The sequence below is a fragment of the Anomaloglossus baeobatrachus genome, chromosome 3, assembly GCF_048569485.1.
Source record: "Anomaloglossus baeobatrachus isolate aAnoBae1 chromosome 3, aAnoBae1.hap1, whole genome shotgun sequence".
Taxonomy (NCBI): domain Eukaryota; kingdom Metazoa; phylum Chordata; class Amphibia; order Anura; family Aromobatidae; genus Anomaloglossus; species Anomaloglossus baeobatrachus.
In genome coordinates, this window is record NC_134355.1 from 654,704,363 (window position 1) to 654,728,211 (window position 23,849).

The window sequence follows — 23,849 nt, forward strand, 5'->3', positions numbered from 1 at the left end:
TCGAGCACCAGAGCATTTTACTTCTCATTCATCCCAAGTAATCAGATGACTCCAGTGTCGGGCCGATTACTTGTTCTGTGTCCCCCTGCATCCATCGCAGCGTGTACGGGCTGTGAGGTCAGCGGAGTGGAGACAGTGACATGCTCTGCTCTGACACATAGTGTGCTGCATGTGACTGTCTCCACTCTGGGACTTGTTGTGCAGGTGACCGGATGCTACATGTCACTAACTGTCTCCACTATGGGACCTTGTTGTGCAGGTTGAGAGTGTATACAGTTGGTACTATGCAGCAGAAATCACAGAGTGGGGCAGTTAGTGACATGTATCATCCGGTCACCTGCACAACAAGTCCCAGAGGTGGAGACAGTGACATGCTCTGCTCTGACACATAGTGTGCTGCATGTCACTATCTTTCACCACTCTGGCACTTGTTGTGCAGGTGACCGGATGATACATGTCACTAACTGCCCCACTCTGAGACTTGTTCAGGTGAGAGTGTATACAGTTGGAACAATGCAGCAGAAGTCAGAGTGGAGCAAGTTAGTGACATGTATCATCCGGTCACCTGCACAACAAGTCCCCAGAGTGGATACAGTGACATGCAGCACACTATGTATCAGAGCAGAGCATGTCACCAACTTGCTCTGCTCTGTCACCTGCGGTGCTGCATGTCACGTTTTTGCCGCGATTGGTTGCGTTTTATGCTCTTGCTGCGTTTTGTCTGCGTTTTTAATCAGTGCACAATGCCATTAAAGATTGTTGATGAAAAAAAAAAAAGGTCTGATGTCATTTCCTTATTCAAAATGTTCATTGTATGCAGGAGAGCAGACAACAGCTGCAGAACTACAAAGGCTCAGCATCCTCCATTCACTAGTGTATGCAGGAGAGCAGACAGCAGCCTGCAGAACTACAAGGCTCAGCATCCTCCAATTCACTAGTGTATGCAGGAGAGGCAGACAGCAGCTGCAGAACTACAAGGTCTCAGCATCCTCCATTCACTAGTGTATGCAGGAGAGCAGACAGCAGCTGCAGAACTACAAGGCTCAGCATCCTCCATCCAGGACTGTATGCAGTTGTTTACCCCAAAAAGAAAAAATAAAATGACATGGGCTTCGCCATATTTTTGTATGCTAGCCCGGGTACAGCAGGCAGGTTACGGGCTGCCCCCAACCCCCAGCTGCCTATTTGTACCCGGCTGGGAACCAAAAATATAGAGAAGCTCTTTTTTTTTTAATTATTTCATGAATTTCAAAAAAAAAATGACGTGAGCTTCGCCTAATTTTAGTGTCCAGCCGGGTACAACTAGGCAGCTGGGGATTGAATCCACAGTGAAGGGTGCCCAAGCTTTCTGGGCACCCCCACTGCGAATTGCAGTCCGCAGCCACCCCAGAAAATGGCGCTTTCATAGAAGCGCCATCTTCTGGAGCTGTAGCCAACTCTTCCAGCTGCCCTGATGCCGGGTGGCTAGCTAGGTAATAATGGAGTTAGGGCTAGCTGTATATTATCAGCTGGCCCTAAGCCCGAAATTCATGGTGTCACACCAATATTAGACATGGCCACCATGAATTTCTAGTAATGATAAAAAAAAAACACAACACACAGAAAAATATTTTTATTAGAAATAAAACACAACACAATTAGTGACTCCATCTTTATTGAAATAAACCCCCCTCCGCAGTAATCCTGGGTTAGGGTCCCGTGCCGTCCAATCCGGATCCAATATCATCTGATCGGTTTGCTGGAAGGCAAAGCGATCAGATGATGTGTCAGGTTAAACTACGTGAATCACATGACACATCAGCTGATTGTATAAAAGCCGATTATACAATCAGCTGAAGCATCAGTGCAAAAAAAAAAAATACTCACGTCTGTGCTGATTACCGGCAGCTCCTGCAGCGGAGTCTGATCCTGGCCCATCACTGCAGGAGCTGCCAGTAATCAGCTGATGAAGTCTCCTGACGGCAGGATCAGCTGATAGCCGGCCGGGCGACACCGCGAGAATTACGATCAGCTGATGCGTCAGGTGACTGCATCAGGTGATCCACCGCCAGGTCCTGCAAGCTTCGTACGTGCCCCGGGGAGACTGCACACAGCCAGAGCGGCGGGACCGAGACAGGGGCTGGAAGCAGGCATGGCACCGGGACCCTGCAGACAGGTGAGTATGACATACACACACACACATACACACTGTATATATATACACACACACACTGTATATACGCACACACACTGTATATACACATACACTGTATATACGTGCACACACACTTTCTTCCCCTGGCTGTGTAGAGCTGCTGCTGTCTGTGTGATTGATGATCTCAGTGCATCCACAGGGAAGAGGCAGGGAGGAGGGTTTGGGTGGGAGCAGAGTGGGTGTATTAGACACAATGGGTGTGTTAGATAAGCCAGACACCGCCCTAGAGCCACAAAGAATTCTGGGACTTGTAGGAACTGAACACAGGAAGTCAGAGGAGAGATTAACCCCATCAGAGCTGGAGCCAGCAATGAGCATGTGCTGCTAGTGCACAATAAAAGGTAATTTTGCTGAAAAAACATAATAGATGTGTTGAGGGGCACATATTAGCAAGATTTATCAGAAAAACAAAAAAATCAGTTTTGGTAACTGGACAACTTCTTTAATCCCTTGCCCCGTGGGTGCTACACAACCGAGCATCGGATCTTTCTATAACAGGTATGCTTGCAATCAGCATCTTTAGTGTCTGTATGGCACTGCCTGTACCTCATATAGCAAAATCCTACTGGTTGGTCCTCTTTAAAAGCACATCAATGAGGGATTAGTTCTATATACAGTATATGTGGCCCAGTGTCTGCACAAGAGGGTTGTTACCAGGCCCGGACTGACCATAGGGCAATTCTGGCAAATGCCAGATGGGCCGGTCCCTGTAGTGGGCCGGTGCCTGTAGTGGGCCACTGTATCTGCAGTCACTGCCGCGCTCCTCAGCAGTGTGTGCCTGCCGGGCACACTAGCTGCAGCAGGACCAGGAGACAGTGCTATGCTGTGCCACCATGTTGTGTCCTGCTGTGCCGGCCCGGCATGCACACACTGCTGAGGAGCGCGTTGGTGCCGGTGACTGCAGCTTCCTATGCAAATGTATTTGCGTCTTTCAGACGTAAATACATTTGAACAGCGCGCCAGGACTGGGCCCCGCCCCCGACGTGTAGCAACGTGATGAGATCAGCACCTTGCTGACGTCATCACAGAGCTGTGGGCGCCGGGACACAGGAGACATCAGGCAGCGGTAAGCGCTCCATGGAGGAGCCGAAGAGACAGGTTTAATTAATGGGGATGAGTGTGGGGGGCTGAGGACACATAACGGGGAACATTTGTGAAGGAGACACAGCTTCGTGACAGGCAGAGGAGGAGCACTGTATTCCGAGGGAGGGGGGGGGGCAGGAGTGTGTAGGGATGGGGCAGTGTAGTTTGTGTGTTTAGGGGGTAATGGAGGGTGCATTGTATTGTGTGTGTGTGGGGAGGCGTAATGGGGGTGCATTGTATTGTGTATGTGTGTGTGTGGAGAGGGGTAATGGGGGTGCATTGTATTGTGTGTGTGGGGGAGGGGTAATGGGGGTGCATTGTATTGTGTGTGTGGAGAGGGGTAATGGGGGTGCATTGTATTGTGTGTGTGGGGGAGGGGTAATGGGGGTGCATTGTATTGTGTATGTGTGTGTGGAGAGGGGTAATGGGGGTGCATTGTATTGTGTGTGTGGGGGAGGCGTAATGGGGGTGCATTGTATTGTGTATGTGTGTGTGGAGAGGGGTAGTGGGGGTGCATTGTATTGTGTGTGTGGGGAGGGGCGCGGAGTTATTAATCGATGACTAATTAGTGTGATATCAGTGATATTAGTCCTGGACCTGTCCACACAGGTGACTGCAGCGCTTGTAGCGTGATTAGGGCACAGGTATGTGGCGGAACAATCCACAAATCAGGGAAGCGAAGAGCAGAAAATACATCAAGGTCTGCTCACACTGCAAAAATGTATCACATAGTGCCATACAGCGCTCACATAGTGCCATACAGCGCTCACATAGTGCCATACAGCGCTCACATAGTGCCATACAGTGCTCACATAGTGCCATACAGTGCTCATATAATGCCATACAGTGTCACATAATGCCATACAGTGTTCACATAGTGCCATACAGTGTCACATAGCTCCATACAGTGTCACATAACTCCATACAGTGTGACAGTGATACAGTGTCACATAGTGCCATATAGTGCTCACATAAGGCCATACAGTGTCACATAGCGCCATACAGTGCTCACATAATGCCATACAGTGCTCACATAATGCCATACAGTGCTCACATAATGCCATACAGTGCTCACATAATGCCATACAGTGCTCACATAATGCCATACAGTGTCACATAATGCCATACAGTGTCACATAGTGCCATACAGTGCTCACATAATACCATACAGTGCTCACATATACAAGTGCAGAAATATATTACACATTCACCACGTGAAAAGTGGGCCTGTGTACCCCCAAATGCCAGGGCTGAATTTTAGTCCCAGTCTGGCCCTGGTTGTTACCTGTAACGCCTGCCTGGATCCACAGACTCAGATGGGCTGTAATGGGGAGGCTAGAGGGAAGCCACTCGCCAAGCAGGACCTCCATAACCCTGAAACCCTTTAACCCCTATACAGGGATTTGGAATTACACAGGGCCCTGGTGATCACTACCTGTGGAAGGCTGCAGTCTGAGAGAGTAGTAGTCAGGCAGGGTCAAACCAGGAATTGCGGAACAGAGACAGAATCGGCAGGCAATGACGTAGTCAGAAAACGTAGCAGAGGTCAAATCCAGATCGGGCAGCGAGGTACAAAAACAGCAGGCAGAAGGGTAGTCAGAAAACACACAGAAGTCAGCACACAGGAATCACCAAACAGAATAGGCCGTAACAGGAGCCAGGAAAATCAGAACTATCTCTGGCAGAGGTCAGCAGACAGGAGGGGAGCTAAGAAGGGTGCGGTGTCTTTGACTCGCCCACCCCAGGGCTATGGGACACCCGGTGCCGGGCCGGACTAGTCCGGTGGTAGTCAGTGGTGGCTGGGCCCGGCTCCGTGGCCCTGGTGGGTGTCAGTAAAATATGTGGCTTGCTGAATAATGGTTGTGTTCGTGACGCCACCTGTGGTATGTGGCTATTAAGCCGCCGCTGCTGTGTGAGGCCTCCGGGATGGTGTTAAGGCAGCAATGGTGGTACTGATCCCCACAGGTGGAGCAATGCCCGGGGCACAGTTGGTGCTTGTGAATGTCTATGCAGCTGAAATAACAGAGACCACTTCAAGGGTGCAGTTCAAGTTCTTTACTCACAGTTCTTGTCACGGCCAGCAGGAACCCTTGGACTACTGGGACCACTGTCAGGGACCTCCGCCGTTTCTGGGTGGTTCAGAGAGTAAAAGCCAGTACCCTTCTCTTAGTGTCTCTTTCTCCTGCTGTCTTCCTTAGCCTTGCCTTTGTTAGGATGAACCTGGCTTGGCCTCCACTACAGCCTCCAGGCTGGGGGGTCACCTGTCGGCTGATTACCCCTTTTCTGGAAGTCTGCTATGGGTTCTGGCCCTGGGAGTTTACAACCTTCCCTGGGCCTCGGTTTTTACTGTTTGGAGATGATTTTGCACTCCTCCAGTCTCTAGGGACCGTCCCCTGTCGCAGCTTGATCCCTCCACCGATGTTAGTGTGGAATAGGCCACCGCAGCTCTAAACTGCCCCGACAGCTATACAGACTACCCGTGGCCCTGCGACTCCTTCTGTTTCTTACGTGGTGTCACCTGGACCTCTGGGTCCCAGGATCTTCACCAGGAAGCGTCTCCTTCTGTTTCTCTGCTCCTGACTGACTTGGAGCCTTTCTTTCCTTCTTTCTTTCTTTCTTTTCTCCTCCTTGCCTGCCTCCAGCAGGCCTCCTCCTCCCTCCTTTCTCTCGTTCTTCTTCTCCAACTACATGCTCACTCTCTCACTCCCTGAGGTAGACCAACTAAACTTGACCTTCCTCTCTGTGTCTGCTCTCAGATGGCTCCTCCCACCTCCCCAGTTGCCCTGTTCTACCCTATAGGAGCAGGGATGGGTCTTATGACCCCTCCCAGCATGCAGCATGGGTGGGTTGTCTGCCACTTTCCCTGGTCCCAGTGTGTTCCTAGCAATGGGTGTAGTGTGGATTTACCAGGGGACCGGAGTTCACTCTCTTCCTCTCTCAGAATGGGCATCACACCGCTGGATGGGGTGCAATGACCTGTGGCGACGGAAGCCTCAGGGGCGCCACATCTTCCCATTGGCTGCAGCTGAATGCTGGCAACTTCAGCTGGAAGACACAAGCCACCCACAGTCAGCCAGCGGTACTGCAGATCCAAAGATAACCCAGCCCAGTGGATGATCGGATCCTGCGCCCACCGGTGCCGCTGGCATCGACTCCTCTCCCATCACCAGCACCATCCATGGCAGAAACACGGCGACGTCTGGCGATCGGAGCAGAAGTCGCTGGAGCTGACTCCGGTGGCGACGTAACATTACCACCATATTGCTTCTCCACATAGTCACAGCGGCCACATAGTGACAAAAGGTTCCTCGCAGGATAAAAGCTTCATTACTTATATCAATGTCCTATATTGGCCCCACTTTTTCCGCGCTGACGATGCCATACATATGTTCATGCGCCTCCCTTACTTTTTATTATATACAGTTAGGTCCAGAAATATTTGGACAGTGACACAAGTTTTGTTATTTTAGCTGTTTACAAAAACATGTTCAGAAATACAATTATATATATAATATGGGCTGAAAGTGCACACTCCCAGCTGCAATATGAGAGTTTTCACATCCAAATCGGAGAAAGGGTTTAGGAATCATAGCTCTGTAATGCATAGCCTCCTCTTTTTCAAGGGACCAAAAGTAATTGGACAAGGGACTCTAAGGGCTGCAATTAACTCTGAAGGCGTCTCCCTCGTTAACCTGTAATCAATGAAGTAGTTAAAAGGTCTGGGGTTGATTACAGGTGTGTGGTTTTGCATTTGGAAGCTGTTGCTGTGACCAGACAACATGCGGTCTAAGGAACTCTCAATTGAGTTGAAGCAGAACATCCTGAGGCTGAAAAAAAAGAAAAAATCCATCAGAGAGATAGCGGACATGCTTGGAGTAGCAAAATCAACAGTCGGGTACATTCTGAGAAAAAAGGAATTGACTGGGGAGCTTGGGAAATCAAAAAGGCCTGGGCGTCCACGGATGACAACAGTGGTGGATGATCGCCGCATACTTTCTTTGGTGAAGAAGATCCCGTTCACAACATCAACTGAAGTCCAGAACACTCTCAGTGAAGTAGGTGTATCTGTCTCTAAGTCAACAGTAAAGAGAAGACTCCATGAAAGTAAATACAAAGGGTTCACATCTAGATGCAAACCATTCATCAATTCCAAAAATAGACAGGCCAGAGTTAAATTTGCTGAAAAACACCTCATGAAGCCAGCTCAGTTCTGGAAAAGTATTCTATGGACAGATGAGACAAAGATCAACCTGTACCAGAATGATGGGAAGAAAAAAGTTTGGAGAAGAAAGGGAACGGCACATGATCCAAGGCATACCACATCCTCTGTAAAACATGGTGGAGGCAACGTGATGGCATGGGCATGCATGGCTTTCAATGGCACTGGGTCACTTGTGTTTATTGATGACATAACAGCAGACAAGAGTAGCCGGATGAATTCTGAAGTGTACCGGGATATACTTTCAGCCCAGATTCAGCCAAATGCCGCAAAGTTGATCAGACGGCGCTTCATAGTACAGATGGACAATGACCCCAAGCATACAGCCAAAGCTACCCAGGAGTTCCTGAGTGCAAAAAAGTGGAACATTCTGCAATGGCCAAGTCAATCACCAGATCTTAACCCAATTGAGCATGCATTTCACTTGCTCAAATCCAGACTTAAGACGGAAAGACCCACAAACAAGCAAGACCTGAAGGCTGCGGCTGTAAAGGCCTGGCAAAGCATTAAGAAGGAGGAAACCCAGCGTTTGGTGATGTCCATGGGTTCCAGACTTAAGGCAGTGATTGCCTCCAAAGGATTTGCAACAAAATATTGAAAATAAAAATTTTTTTTGGGTTTGGTTTATTTGTCCAATTACTTTTGACCTCCTAAAATGTGGAGTGTTTGTAAAGAAATGTGTACAATTCCTACAATTTCTATCAGATATTTTTGTTCAAACCTTCAAATTAAACATTACAATCTGCACTTGAATTCTGTTGTAGAGGTTTCATTTCAAATCCAATGTGGTGGCATGCAGAGCCCAACTCGCGAAAATTGTGTCACTGTCCAAATATTTCTGGACCTAACTGTATCATCTGCCTCCTCTGAATCCTTCTTCTTTTTTATTTTTAACAGGTATCGTAAGAAATAACACTCCATGTAGAACGTACCACGTTGCGGTGGATGACGCGACCTGTGCCCGTTTAAAGACTGGCAGCTATGACTGCACATGTTACACGACAAACGGGGCAAACGAGACGCGCAACGTCAAAGTGATATATCAGCCTAATTGTAAGTATTGTCTGAGATCATGCATTAGAAAATGCAAAAACCTCCATGGTAGGGTGTAGAGCGCTGTGCCATACAGTATATACAGAGAGGGAGGGGGTGAGCTATACCCATCATCTCCATCTTTATATGTAGAGAGAGGGAAAAGGTATGCTTTCCTAAACATTATATGTAGAGTGGGAGGAGTTGATGTGTTCTCATCAGCATATGTAGAGAGAAATAGGAAGTGAGCTGTGACCATCATCATATGTAGAGAGAGGGAGGAGGTGAGCTGTGACCATCATCATATGAAGAGACAGGGAGGAAGTGAGCTGCCCTCATCTTCATTTGTAGAGAGAGGAAGGAAGTGAGCTTTCATCATATGTAGAGAGAGGAAGAAGGTGAGCTGTAACCATCATCATACGTAGTGAGAGGGAGGAGGTGAGCTGTGACCATCATATGTAGAGAGAGAGAGGAGGTGAGCTATGATCATCATCATAGAGAGAGAGGAGGTGAGCGCTGACCATCATCATATGTAGAGAGAGGGAAGAAGTGAGCTGTCCTCATCATGATATGTATAGAGAGGAAGAAGAGCTGCCCCATGAGTATATGTAGAGTGATGGAAAAGGTGAGCTGTCCCCATCAGTATATGTGGAAAGAAGGAGGAGGTGAGCTGTGCCCATCATATAGTGTCAGAAGAGGACAGTGAATTGACCCTTGTACAGGTGTTGTATCTGTACACACGTCCTGTCAGAATAAATCATACATTTCATATGTATTTACACATTACGCACATAGATATGTGACACCCTGGACTAGCCAGGTAGTCACAGTTAGGCCCTTGCACAACACCCATCCCCAAATAAGGTGATATCAGCCAACCTACTAAACCCTAGTCACCTCCCTCTGGGTTTGATGTCCACACAAGGGGGGTGGAGCCAGGCGGTTGGCCATGCCCTCCAAGGAGTTCACATGCCCAGAGGCAGGAAAAACACTGAGAGTTGTGAGTTGACAAGAGGAGAGAGCAGTCGTGGAGAGGAGTGAGGAGCAAAATCTGTTAGTGTCCTGGGTAGGAGCCCGGAACTTTGGCTAGGAGGCAGACGGTGGTGGCCGTCTGCAGGAGCCGGGGAGACAGCCTGGTGGAACCGTAGGTAGCCGGGACAGGGTAGTGGCCCACCGGTACCGAACCGGGGAACTGATTGGAAACCGGAGCACACGAGGGGGTACTCGGACCCTGAAACGCGGTCCCGAATCTACCGGACACCGTTAATTAACTGATTGAGGTCTGGACTTTAGGTCCTTTCCCACCCAAGTCCCGAAAGAAGGCAACAGCCCACCGATTCTGGATAACGGCCACCTCCAAGGGCCAAGAGATCCAACGGGCCAGCGCCTGCGGGCAAATGGGCTCTCCCGACGTAAACGCCGGGGAGTGGGACTCCCCTCGCTGAAGCGCGGCTGTCCATTTCTACCAAAGGGTGCAGGAAAAAGGAGGACACCATCAACCCATTTGGGGAACTGAAGCAACCGGCTGCGGGCACCGACCATCATCCATTTGGTTTACCAGAGACTCCTGTGTATTTGTCAGAGTGAGTACTACTGTGCCTTCGGGCCACACACCGCCTTGCCCTGCCGAGCACCGACACCTCATCACATCAAACGGGTCCTGGGGCCACCACCCCTGCCCACGGAGGGGTTAACACCAGAAGCTGCACCAACATCTCCCCCGGGGTGCCTAGTCAACTGCAGCGGTGGTGCCTACATTCACCACAACCCGTGGGTGGCGTCACGAACTCTAAACCTAAAAACCCCCCTTCAAAGCGCCAGCCCCCCTTGCAGAGCACTGTGACCCCTGGTCCGGAGGCGCTCGAGCCACCGACACACGAGCCTGGATCTGAGCGGCTCGACTCTTCTGGCGTCACGAACAGGATTGAACCAGTCCACTTACCGGTGGAAGTGCGCCTTGAAGTCAGCGGTAATCCTCCATCTTGCCGCCATTTTGTGGCGCGAAGATTCCTGCCTAAGCCGTCTTCCCTGTAGAAAGGGCGCGAAAGCGAAGCCCCGCCCCCTGGGAACAGAGAGTGTCGGAGAGCGCACGGCTGCAAAAAGAGCCGTGCAGAAGGTGTGCTGTGAAAAGACCAAGGGGGAACGGAGAGATGTCCGCGCCAAACGTGGATGGTGACGGAACGCCGGCTGCGAGAGCAGCGGCACCCAATGATGGGAACGTGGTGGCCCTCGCTCCGGTCGCACGAGCAGGGCAGGCCGCGGGTCCGGCGGTCGCCCAGGTAATGCCGATCTCCTTGACCTACGTGCCCGGTGCTACCTGGCTTCCCCAGTACAATGGGAAGCCTGACGCTTTGCAGGTATTCCGGAAAAAGATATGCACGGTCCTTGATCTATATGCCATGACCGGTAGACAGCGAGCGACGGTAGTGCTAGGGCAGCTGATCGGCGCGGCCGAGCAGGAGGTGGAAACCTGGGCAGACGCGGACCGGGCCAGAGTGGCCACCATCTTTGAGAAACTCCAGGCTGCCTTTGAAACCCGCACGGAGGCGGAATTGCGAATGCAGTTTTATCAATGTTGACAGCGGCCGGTGGACAGTATCAGAGACTATGCTTTACACCTGGAGACAGCTCTCCGTACCCTGAAGCGGGTAAACCCCCTCAGCGAGGCCGACAGCAACAAGATGTTAGTAGAGCAGTTCTTGCAGGGACTGGGGTCTGCTGAGGACCGCAGGCAGCTGCGGCTATGGACTTTGGAGCATGCCGACTTAAGGCCCTGCCACCCACACAGATAAATCTGTGGCAGATCTGTGGCAGATCTGTGGTTGCAGTGATATTGTGGACAATCAGTGCCAGGTTTGTGGCTGTGTACAAATGGAATAATATGTCCATGATTTCACTGCAACCACAGATTTGCCAAAGATTTATCTGTGTGTGTGACAGGGCCTTTAGACTTTGCAGTGCTGAAGGAGCGGGCCATCAAGGCCCTGCAGGCCCCGACTACCGGCACTCCTGAGGCGGCCCCATGGCCGGTCGGCACTGCCCCCTTCTCGGTAGCGCCCCCTCTCTTGGCCTTGCCGGCCCCGGCTGCACCCGTCGGGGCGATGGAGGAGCTAACCTCGCAAGTCCGACGCATGAACGAAGACATCACCCGGATCCTCGCTGCACTCCAGCTACCGACGAGAGCCAAGCACCTGGAGAAGATCCAGCTCGCTGACAGCCCGGAGGACGTCCCTTGGATGCAGCGGAGAAGGAACAGCGACCCACGGTACGGACCGCCCGTCTGCTACAAGTGCAACAAGACGGGCCACTACTCTAGGCGATGCCCGTTAAATGAGCAACCCCTGAGGCCAAGGGCCAATCCTCAGGAGTAGACCCTTGCAGCCCAACTGATTGATGGGATCGGCATGTTGGAGGCCGCCCCATCATCTCCCTGGCGATGGATGGAGTCTCGACCATGGCCCTGGTTGACACTGGATCCCAGGTAACCACCATGCCTTATTCGTTGTACCAGCGGTATTGGGATGATAGTGAATTGGCCCCTCCAGACGATAGCATGACTATCATTGCGGCCAATGGCCTTCCTATGGTCCAGGTGTGGTTCAAGGAGGTGACCCTGACTGTGGGAGGAATGGAGCTGAGGCGTCAAGGGATGATTGTGGTGCTGAATGATTCCAGTGACCGTAACCCGAAAGTGGTCCTCGGGACCAATGTGATTGAGAATTGTATGGGGGAAGTGCTGAGCTTGCTGCAGCAGTTGTCCACCACGGTGGGATGGGGCCGGCAGAGAGCATTGCACCTTGAGATCCGGGCCCTCCTGTAGCGGCAGCAGGTGAACGTAACAGGCGGAGAGATTGGTGGCGTGCGGGTGATGGATGCGGCGCCTTTGGTGGTGCCACCTCGGAGTGAGATGATGATCTGGTGCAGGGTGGCAATAGGTCCCCAAGGACAGGATTACCCAGCAGTGGTGGAGCCCTTGCCGTTGGAGCATTGGCCCACAGTTATGGCAGCCAGGGGAGTGATTGATGTCAAGAAGGGGAGAGTGCCCGTGCGAGTGATGAATTGCGGAGAGGAAGAGGTTAGGCTCCCCCGCTATGCCACCATAGCCAAGTTGTTGACGGTAGATGCACACGATATTCACAACACCACCCCCACGACCACTACACTCCACCCCGATAGTGATCCTCAACCCGCACACATGGAGGAGTGGTGCCGGGAGCTACATGTTGGCACTGAGGCCACGCCCATACATCACAAGGAAGGGGTGTACAGAGTAGTGCAGGAGTATGGGCGGGTCTTCAGCAAGCACCCGCTAGATTTTGGGAGGATAAAAAGGGTTCAACACCATATCCCCACGGGTGCCCATCCACCCATTAAAGAAAGGTACAGACCCATTCCCCCAGCACACTACCAGTGCGCTAAGGACATGTTGAGGAACATGAAGGAGGCAGCGGTCATTCGGGATAGTTACAGTCCCTGGGCGGCTCCCTTGGTGCTGGTAAGAAAGAAGGACGGCACCATGAGGATGTGTGTGGACTACCGGAAGATCAATCAGATAACAAATAAAGATGGTTACCCGCTCCCACGCATTGAAGAGTCGCTTGCTGCATTAAGAACTTGTAACTATTTCTCTACCCTTGACCTTACTAGTGGCTACTGGCAGGTGGCGGTTGCCCCGGAGGACCGTGAGAAAACTGCGTTTGCTACCGCCATGGGACTCTGCGAGTTCAACAGTATGCCGTTCGGGCTGTGCAATGCCCCAGGAACCTTCCAAAGGCTGATGGAGTGCTGTCTGGGGCATCTGAACTTCGAGACCATTCTACTGTACTTGGATGATGTGATTGTGTATTCTAAAGCTGGGTTTACACACTGCAACATCGCAAAGGACATCGCTGTAACGTCACCGGTTTTGTGACGTAACAGCGACCTCCCTAAGTCTCTGTTGAGTCGCTGGTGAGCTGTCAAACAGGCAAACCTGGCCAACAACGCAACAGCGATCCGGACCTTCAGAGCGACCTAGCTGGTTGTTGGGGACGTTGATAAGCAGCTTTTTGAAAGGGAAGTTGCTAACAAAGTCGCTGCAAAGTCTTTCACACGCTGAAACTTTGTAGCGATGTATGCTGCACAGCGGGAAACAAAGGACCTAGGAATGGTCCTGAACGATTTGTAGCGATCAGCAACTTCACAGCAGGGGCCAGGTCGCTGATGTGTTTCACACACTGCAACATCGCAAACAACATCGCTATTGCGTCACAAAACCGGTGACGTTACAGCGATGTCGTTTGAGATGTTGCAGTGTGTAAACCCAGCTTAAGACGTACGAGGCCCATCTGGAACACCTGGCAGAAGTGTTTGCGGCCTTCGCCAAGTATGGGATGAAGCTGAAATCCTCGAAGTGTCATCTGTTGAAGCCCAAAGTGCAGTACCTCGGACACGTGGTGGGTGCGGATGGCGTAGCCCTGGATCCTTAGAAGATCACTGCTATTCAGAGCAGGCCGCAGCCAACCTCGGTGAAGGAGATGAGGCAGTTCCTGGGCCTGGTGGGTTACTACCGCCGCTTTATCAAAGAGTATACGAAGATGGCTGCGCTAATGCAGGACTTCCTCGTGGGACAGACCAGGAATGGCAGATCTCAGGCATCCCCGTTCATCTGGGACGCCAAGCACGAGGAGTCCTTCCAACAGTTGAAGTCGGCCCTAACAGGAGAGGAAATCTTAGCCTATCCTGACTACGGCCTTCCCTTCGTCCTCTACACTGACGCCAGCAATGTAGGCCTGGGTGCGGTCTTGTCCCAGGTCCAAGGCGGAAAAGAGAAGGTGATCGCCTATGCCAGCAGGAAGCTCCGGCCCACCGAGAGAAACCCCGAGAATTACAGCTCCTTCAAGCTCGAGTTCTTGGCCCTTGTGGGCAATAACAGAAAGATTCAAACACTACCTTGTGGCGGCGAAGTTGATGGCCTATACGGACAATAACCCATTGACCCACCTGGATACGGCCAAACTGGGCGCCCTGGAGCAGCGGTTGGATGGCCCGACTGTCCAACTACGACTTCACCATCAAGTACAGGGCTGGCCGCAAGAACACCAACACGGATGCGCTATCTCGGATGCCTCATTTACCCGACAAGGAGATGGAGGAAGACTATTTGGAAGAGATTGAGTTGCCCGCGTTTCAGCGGCTACATGGTGAGAAGCCTCGCGCTAACCAACAGCAAGCAAGCCTGGATCCACTGCCCGGCCAGTGGTGGCAGGATGCCTAAGACCAGTAGCCGGCTGTCCGGTTAGTCAAAACACTGTTGGCTCAGGGTTCTTCCAGGATGGGTCCCACAGCCCCCTCTGAAGCCCAGCAGTTCTGGAGGGAGAGAGACCGCCTGTATCTACATTAAGGGAAGCTGTGTAGGGGATCGATCAACCCGAAGACCCACGAGAAGGTTCGCCAACTGGTGGTGCCCCAGGCATGTGTACCTAAGGTCCTGCAGGCCTACCATGATGATGCAGGACACTTCGGATGGAAGAAACTGGAGATGCTGCTAAGGGAGCGGTTTTACTGGAGTGGGATGCGGGAGTCCGTGGAAGCCTGATGTCGAGAGTGTGGTCCCTGTACGTTAAGAAGACAAGATGAAGCCAGCCAGAAAGCCCCGCTACAGCCAATTGTCACCCACCAGCCACTGGAATTGGCCGCTCTGGACCATGTTAAGCTTGCGCCCAGCCGGAGTGGGTATACCTATGCCCTGACCATCGTGGACCATTACTCCAGGTTCATGGTGGTTGTTCCCGTTAAGGATTTGACAGGTCGCACTGCAGCCAGAGCCTTTCAGGCCTACTTCTGCCGGCCGCATGGCTATCCGAAGAAGGTGCTCACAGACCAAGGCCCGGCCTTTGAAGCATAGGTGTTCCAGGAGTTCTGCCAACTGTACGGGTGCAAGAAGATCTAGACACGCCCTACCATGCCCAAACTAATGGGATTTGTGAGAAAATGAACCATCTGGTCCTTAATCTCCTTAAAACCCTGCCCCTGGAAGAGCGGAACATGTGGCCTGAGAAGCTGCCCGACTTGGTGGACATGTACATCCCCTGCAGTTCTACCAAGTGTACGCCGGCATACTACCTGATGAGAGCTCGACCGGGACGGCTGCCTGTGGATGTCGAAATGGACATAGAGGTGCCCGAAACCCTTCCTCCCACTGCCAACTGGGAAGCCAAGCGACAGACGCAGTACCGGCAGATCCAAGAGTATGTGGAAAGAAACCTGCGTCAAAGCCGGGAGAAACAAGAGCGGCGCTTCAACAAGCGCGCTCCGGCAACCCTGTTTGAACCCGGAGATGTGGTACTGAAGCGTAAGAGGAGGACGCACAAGCTCGACAATCAATGGAAGAGGGCCCCATATGTCATTCAGCCCACCGGGTGGGAGAACGAGAAAACCTACCTAATCAGTCGGGACCAGGGGAAGACCACGGCCACCGTTTCCAGGGACCATCTGAAGAGATGCCCAGATCCCCTGAAGCCGGTGGAGGGGGTTCCTGTTCCTGTACCGAGTGAGAAGAAGGAGAAAGAGGTGATTCATACCGTGATGGGCGACTTTCCGGCCTATTGGCCTACGCAGAATGGCGCGGTGATTATTCCCGTAATAATGTTCCCACAACCTGTGGAAGAAATGGAACCGGAAATGCCTGCCAGCGAACTGCTCGAACAGGCGCCCAGGAATGCACCTACACCACATCCCCACAGGTCTCTGCCTGCCACACCTGACACACGGGAGGAGGGACTGATCATCCCCTCTCTTCCGCCACCTTCTCCTGACCCCACAGGGCCCCGAAGGTCCACACGCCCTAATCTAGGCAGGCCCCCACTTAGGTATAGGGAGACTGCTATCTAGGGGTGCAACATGTTGATTGTGTAAATATGTGTGTGAATGAGCACCAATCACCCGAGACTCTCACCTGATTAAGAAAGTTAAAGAAAAGGTAGCGGTTCCGGCTACCATGTTCAAGTCCCCGTTGGGACTTTAAAGTGTTTTACCCCGTTTAAATAGACAAGGCCGAGGACTTGTAAGCCACCCAATAACTTTTGGGCCTTGGACCCTCCTATCCCGTCCTACAGTCTCCGGAGAGGCTGGTTGGAGGAAGGGCCTGTGGCAGAGGAGGCCGGGGTCCCGTCACCAATGCAACCGGTGACAACTCTCCGAGTCAGGGGTCCCCTGGACGTGGGGCCTCTGAGAGACTGCCGGGTATGGAACTTTGTACCCGGCCCGTTGTGGGCAATACCTGTACCTGGGCCTGTTTACTGGACTGGGGAAAAGGGGTGCTGACCTGGTTTTCTTAGAGGCAGCATCAAGGTGCAGGTTTGCTTGGGTGGGCAAGCGGAAGTACCCGGTCCCGTTCTCGTTAATAAAAATGTTATTATATTTGCAACGTTTAAGTAACCTGCATCCCGTAAGGGATGAATTCTACAGTTTCCTTATGTAAATAATGTTAGTATACTTGTATTTTGTTTCTCTATTTTTATCTTTACAGTTACAAAATAAACCGGTGCAGGAGAAGGACTTGGGTATCCTCATTACAAATAAGCTGAGCAGCAGCACTCAATGTCAGGCAGCAGCTGCTAAAGCAAACAAGATTCTAGGGTGTATAAAAAGAGAGATTAGATCCCGTGATCCCAACGTATTGTTACCCCTCTATAAATCACTTGTAAGGTCACATCTGGAATATGGGATCCAGTTTTGGGCTCCACATTTTATAAAGGACATTCAGAAGTTAGAGTCAGTTCAAAGACAGGCAACTAGACTACTACAAGGAATGGAAGGCCTCCCATATGATGAGAGGTTGAAAAAGTTAGATATGTTTAGCTTAGAAAAAAGACGTCTCAGAGGAGATCTCATTTATATGTATAAATACATGTGTGGTCAATATAAAGGACTGGCACATGACTTATTTCTTCCAAAGACAGTACTAAGGACCAGGGGGCACTCACTGCGAGTGGAAGAAAAGCGATTCCAACAGCTAAATAGGAAAGGGTTCTTTACAGTTAGAGCAGTCAGACTGTGGAATGCCGACCACAAGAGGTAGTAATGGCAGATACTATAACAGCTTTTATATCAGGGCCGGATGATTTCCTCACTACACACAACATTGTTGGTTATAAATGACTTAGTGACTAAATGTAGAACTGGTGGAGGAAGGTTGAACTAGATGGACCGAGGTCTTTTTTCAACCTAAGTAACTATGTAACTATGTAACTATGTAACTATGTATGTAACCTTGTGTCTGTAAATAAAAATCCCCCAAAAAAGTGAAGTAATTGTTTTTTAAGAGAAAAAAAGTTACATCCAATATGTACTGCTGCAAATCATGAGAAAAATCAGAATATTTTTCCATTTGCGTTTTTAATGCCAAAATGGCAAGGTAGTGCGGGATGGACGTATATAACGTACATACGTCACACGTTAACCAGCAATTATCATCCCGCCACTTCATGCCATCCAATACATTAAGCACGTGTTTACTGTCCTGAACAAAACTCGGCGAGGCTTTGGCCAGAAATTGGAGATGTTTATCCAGCCACTCTGACAGATGTTCAGTGACAGACCCTATACCCAAAATAATGGGACGAAAGCTTGGTGGGAACTGATTTTTGTGGGATTTGGGTAGTGCATGTAGGTGGGGTGTCACTGGATGTGAAGGGTTATAATAATCCTTCTGTTTCTGGTTAATCAAACCCAATGAAACTCCTTCTTCCAACAAACCTCCCAATGTTTTTTTAATCTCATTTATGGGGTTATGGGATAATTTTTTATAGATATTGCTATCTTTCAACATCCCCTGTACCCAGTGGCGTAACTAGAGTTTGATGGGCCCCAGTGCAAAGTTTAGACCTGGGCCCCCCCTCCACATACACAGACACTTGGGGTAAGGCATACCTCCCAACTTTTAAAGAAGGAAAAGAAGGACAAAGTTTGCAAATTTTAGGCCACGCCCCCTAACCACACCCATTTCACAGTCACGCCCATATCCACTCCCCATCCACACCCATTCAGCATGGGCATGCAGGCAGCCGGCGGGCCTCCAGCATGGACACGCAGGCAGCCGGCGGGCCTCCAGCATGGACACGCAGGCAGCCGGCGGGCCTCCAGCATGGACACGCAGGCAGCCGGCGGGCCTCCAGCATGGACACGCAGGCAGCCGGCGGGCCTCCAGCATGGACACGCAGGCAGCCGGCGGGCCTCCAGCATGGACACGCAGGCAGCCGGCGGGCCTCCAGCATGGACACGCAGGCAGCCGGCGGGCCTCCAGCATGGACACGCAGGCAGCCGGCGGGCCTCCAGCATGGACACGCAGGCAGCCGGCGGGCCTCCAGCATGGACACGCAGGGAGCCACAGTGAGGCGGCCGGTCGCCCACACAGTGAGGTGGCCGGTCGCCTTCACAGACAGGCGGCAGGGGGGCGCCCGCACAGACAGGCGGCCGGGGGGCGCCCGCACAGACAGGCGGCCGGGGGGCGCCCGCACAGACAGGCGGCCGGGGGGCGCCCGCACAGACAGGCGGCCGGGGGGCGCCCGCACAGACAGGCGGCCGGGGGGCGCCCGCACAGACAGGCGGCCGGGGGGCGCCCGCACAGACAGGCGGCCGGGGGGCGCCCGCACAGACAGGCGGCCGGGGGGCGCCCGCACAGACAGGCGGCCGGGGGGCGCCCTCACAGAAAGGCGGCCGGCCGACTGCACAGACAGGCGGCTGGCCGACCGCACAGAGAGGCTCCGGCCGGGGGTGAGGGGGGGGGAGGGAGGGAAATCAGCGCTGGGGAGATTTTACTGTATCAGCAGCAGCACAGGCAGCGCTCCTCTCTGTTATGCCACGTCTACTGGGATGGTAGGAGGGAAAAGCAGGGAGGCGGAGAGAGAGTGGGTGGGCGGAGCCCGGGAGCCGGCCGTCCCGATCGTGGCAACGGGACAAACAACGTAAAGCGTGAAAGTCCCGCTGTATCCGGGACGGTTGGGAGGTATGGGGTAAGGGATAATGACACTGACACTCGGGGTACAGGATAATGACGCTGACACTTGGCTCTCACCCACAGCACCCTGAAATCCCTCTATCAGCACCCAGCTTTCCTATGTTCTGATATTTATCTTGTCCTCAGCACCCAGCTTTCCCATATCAGAGCATGAGAAAGCTGGGTGCTGAGAGATGTATATCAGAACATGGGAAAGCTGGGTGCTGAGAGATGTATAGCAGAACATGGGAAAGCTGGGTGCTGAGAGATGTATAGCAGAGCATGGGAAAGCTGGGTACTGAGAGATGTACAGCAGAGCATGGGAAAGCTGGGTGCTGAGAGATGTATAGCAGAGCATGGGAAAGCTGGGTGCTTAGAGATGTATAGCAGAGCATGGGAAAGCTGGGTGCTGAGAGATGTATAGCAGAACATGGGAAAGCTGGGTGCTGAGAGATGTATAGCAGAGCATGGGAAAGCTGGGTGCTGAGAGATGTACAGCAGAGCATGGGAAAGCTGGGTGCTGAGAGATGTATAGCAGAGCATGGGAAAGCTGGGTGCTGAGAGATGTATAGCAGAGCATGGGAAAGCTGGGTGCTGAGAGATGTATAGCAGAACATGGGAAAGCTGGGTGCTGAGAGATGTATAGCAGAGCATGGGAAAGCTGGGTACTGAGAGATGTACAGCAGAGCATGGGAAAGCTGGGTGCTGAGAGATGTATAGCAGAGCATGGGAAAGCTGGGTGCTGAGAGATGTATAGCAGAGCATGGGAAAGCTGGGTGCTGAGAGATGTATATCAGAACATGGGAAAGCTGGGTGCTGAGAGATGTATATCAGAACATGGGAAAGCTGGGTGCTGAGAGATGTACAGCAGAGCATGGGAAAGCTGGGTGCTGAGAGATGTATATCAGAACATGGGAAAGCTGGGTGCTGAGAGATGTACAGCAGAGCATGGGAAAGCTGGGTGCTGAGAGATGTATAGCAGAGCATGGGAAAGCTGGGTGCTGATAGATGTATAGCAGAGCATGGGAAAGTTGGCTGCTGAGGGAAAGAGCCTTTTTCCCTCAGCACAAAACATTTCCATCCCATACTTGTATCTTTGTCCCCCCTGTATAAAGTTCTCAAAATACTATAACAGCCCCCACATAGCCTTCCAAATAATTGTATAAAGGGTCTCACATAACCCTTCATATATTAGAATGCAGATACATAGCCCTCCATATATTATAATGCACCCCCATAATCTTCCATGTATAAAGTAGCTCTTCAATTATAATGCATTTCCCATAGTTCTCCATGTATTAAAATTCACCCCATAGTTCTCCATATATTATACTGCACCACATAGTCCTCCATGTTTTATAATGCACTTCCATAGTCCATGTATAAGGTAGCCTCCATAGTCCTCCATATATTATAATGCAGCCCCCATAGTCCTATATGTATTATAACACAACCCCATAAAACTTCAGATGGTATTATGCAGCCCCATACTCCTCCATGTATAATTCACCCCTATATTCCATGTATAAGGTGTCCCTTCATTTTGTATTATACAGCCCCCCCCCCGACCTCCATTTTAATGCAGCCCTATAGACCTCCAGTATAATGCAGCCTCATAGACCTCTATGTATATTACACCTCTATATTCAATGTATAAGGTGTCCTTCATGTTTATTATGCAGCCTCACCAGGCCTCCATATATAATAATGCAGCCAACCTCTCCAGGCCTCCATGTATAATATAGCAGCCAGCCTCCCAGGCCTCCATGTATAATATAGCAGCCAGCCTCCCCAGGCCTCCATGTATAATAATGCAGCCAGCCTCCCCAGGCCTCCATGTATAATAATGCAGCCAGCCTCCCCAGGCCTCCATGTATAATAATGCAGCCAGCCTCCCCAGGCCTCCATGTATAATAATGCAGCCAGCCTCCCCAGGCCTCCATGTATAATAATGCAGCCAGCCTCCCCAGGCCTCCATGTATAATAATGCAGCCAGCCTCCCCAGGCCTCCATGTATAATAATGCAGCCAGCCTCCCCAGGCCTCCATGTATAATAATGCAGCCAGCCTCCCCAGACCTCCATGTATAATAATGCAGCCAGCCTCCCCAGGCCTCCATGTATAATAATGCAGCCAACCTCCCCAGGCCTCCATGTATAATAATGCTGCCAGCCTCCCCAGGCCTCCATGTACAGTATAATGGAGTCTCCCCAGGCCTCCATGTACAGTATAATGCAGCCTCCCCAGGCCTCCATGCACAGTATCATGCAGCCTCCCCACCCCAGGCCTCCTTGTACAGTATCAGGCAGCCTCCCCTCCCCAGGCCTCCATGTACAGTATCATGCAGCCTCCCCACCCCAGGCCTCCATGTACAGTATCATGCAGCCTCCCCACCCCAGGCCTCCATGTACAGTATCATCCAGCCTTCCCACCCCAGGCCTCCATGTACAGTATCATGCAGCCTCCCCACCCCAGGCCTCCATGTACAGTATCATGCAGCCTCCCCACCCCAGGCCTCCATGTACAGTATCAGGCAGCCTCCCCACCCCAGGCCTCCATGTACAGATGCAGCCTCCCCACCCCAGGCCTCCATGTACAGTATCATCCAGCCTTCCCACCCCAGGCCTCCATGTACAGTATCATGCAGCCTCCCCACCCCAGGCCTCCTTGTACAGTATCAGGCAGCCTCCCCACCCCAGGCCTCCATGTACAGTATCATGCAGCCTCCCCACCCCAGGCCTCCTTGTACAGTATCAGGCAGCCTCCCCACCCCAGGCCTCCATGTACAGTATCATGCAGCCTCCCCACCCCAGGCCTCCATGTACAGTATCATCCAGCCTTCCCACCCCAGGCCTCCATGTACAGTATCATGCAGCCTCCCCATCCCAGGCCTCCATGTACAGTATCATGCAGCCTCCCCACCCCAGGCCTCCATGTACAGTATCATGCAGCCTCCCCACCCCAGGCCTCCATGTACAGATGCAGCCTCCCCACCCCAGGCCTCCATGTACAGTATCATCCAGCCTTCCCACCCCAGGCCTCCATGTACAGTATCATGCAGCCTCCCCACCCCAGGCCTCCATGTACAGTATCAGGCAGCCTCCCCACCCCAGGCCTCCATGTACAGTATCATGCAGCCTCCCCACCCCAGGCCTCCTTGTACAGTATCAGGCAGCCTCCCCACCCCAGGCCTCCTTGTACAGTATCAGGCAGCCTCCCCACCCCAGGCCTCCATGTACAGATGCAGCCTCCCCACCCCAGGCCTCCTTGTACAGTATCATCCAGCCTTCCCACCCCAGGCCTCCATGTACAGTTTAATGCAGCCTCCCCACTCCAGGCCTCTGACCACCGTGTACTCATATATATATATATAAAAAAAAAACCAAGTACTCACCGCTCTCCTCCTTCCACTGCTGCTCTGTCCTGACGTCTCCTTGTTCCACTGATGCTGTACTCCCGAGTCCCTGCTCTCCTCCTTCCACTGCTGCTCGTCCTCCCGGTGCTGCGGTCGGCGTCCTCCCTCCCTGCGCTCTGTGCACTCAGCACAGCAGTCGCACAGGAGTGACGTCACCGCACAGGCACAGGGGCAGAATGATGATGCAGAGCGGCGCCGGCCGCTCTTTGCTTCATTATTACTGTGCGCGGTGACGGGGGAGGGGGGCCCCGGTGCCGCCGCTGACATCGGGCAGGAGGGCCCGGTGTCGGGGGCGGCAGCGGGTCATATAGTGGGCGCGTCCACTGTGATAGATCAGCGCAGCTTCTCTCTCACTGAGAGGAGCTGGCTGCTGATCTGCCGGGTCCCCGCGGGCCCCAAACCGCCCGGGCCCGGTCGCGATCGCGACCGCTGCGACCGCGGTAGTTACGCCACTGCCTGTACCTCCTTTTCATATAACCCCACATCCATAATTACAATCGATCCCTCCTTGTCACAGTTTTTTATTATTATATTGTTGTTCTTTTTTTAAGGTTTTTATAGCCCTCCTTTCCCCTGATGTTAAATTACGGGACATTGTGTTGTTTGGTTTATCTAATTTAGTTAACTCTTTTTTCTACAAGGTTTTGGAAATCCTCCATCTGTTGACAACGAGTCAGGGTGGGATAGAAGGATGAATTAAGGCCGCTTTACACACTGCGATATCGGTACCGATATCGCCATCGTGCGTAACCGCCCCCATCCGGTTGAGCGACACGGGCAAATCTCTGCCCGTGTCGCACAACATCGCGTGGACCCGTCACACTACTTACCTGCCCTGTGACATCGCTGTGACCGGCGAACCGCCTCCTTTCTAAGGGGGCAGTTTGTTCACGTCACAGCAGCGTCACTGAACCGCCGCCCAATAGCAG

At 52.2% G+C, this 23,849-nt stretch overlaps 1 protein-coding gene across 3 annotated transcripts in view; it reads left to right on the forward strand.

Annotated features, from left to right (window-relative positions):
• Nucleotides 1-23,849, forward strand: part of LOC142296985 (adhesion G protein-coupled receptor F5-like) — a 316,164-nt gene that overhangs the window by 247,483 nt on the left and 44,832 nt on the right. For all 3 annotated transcript variants that reach the window (XM_075341170.1, XM_075341172.1, XM_075341171.1), the window contains one exon: nt 8,394-8,549. In XM_075341170.1, coding sequence (XP_075197285.1) covers nt 8,394-8,549 — 156 coding nt within the window. The remainder of the gene's footprint in view (nt 1-8,393; nt 8,550-23,849) is intronic.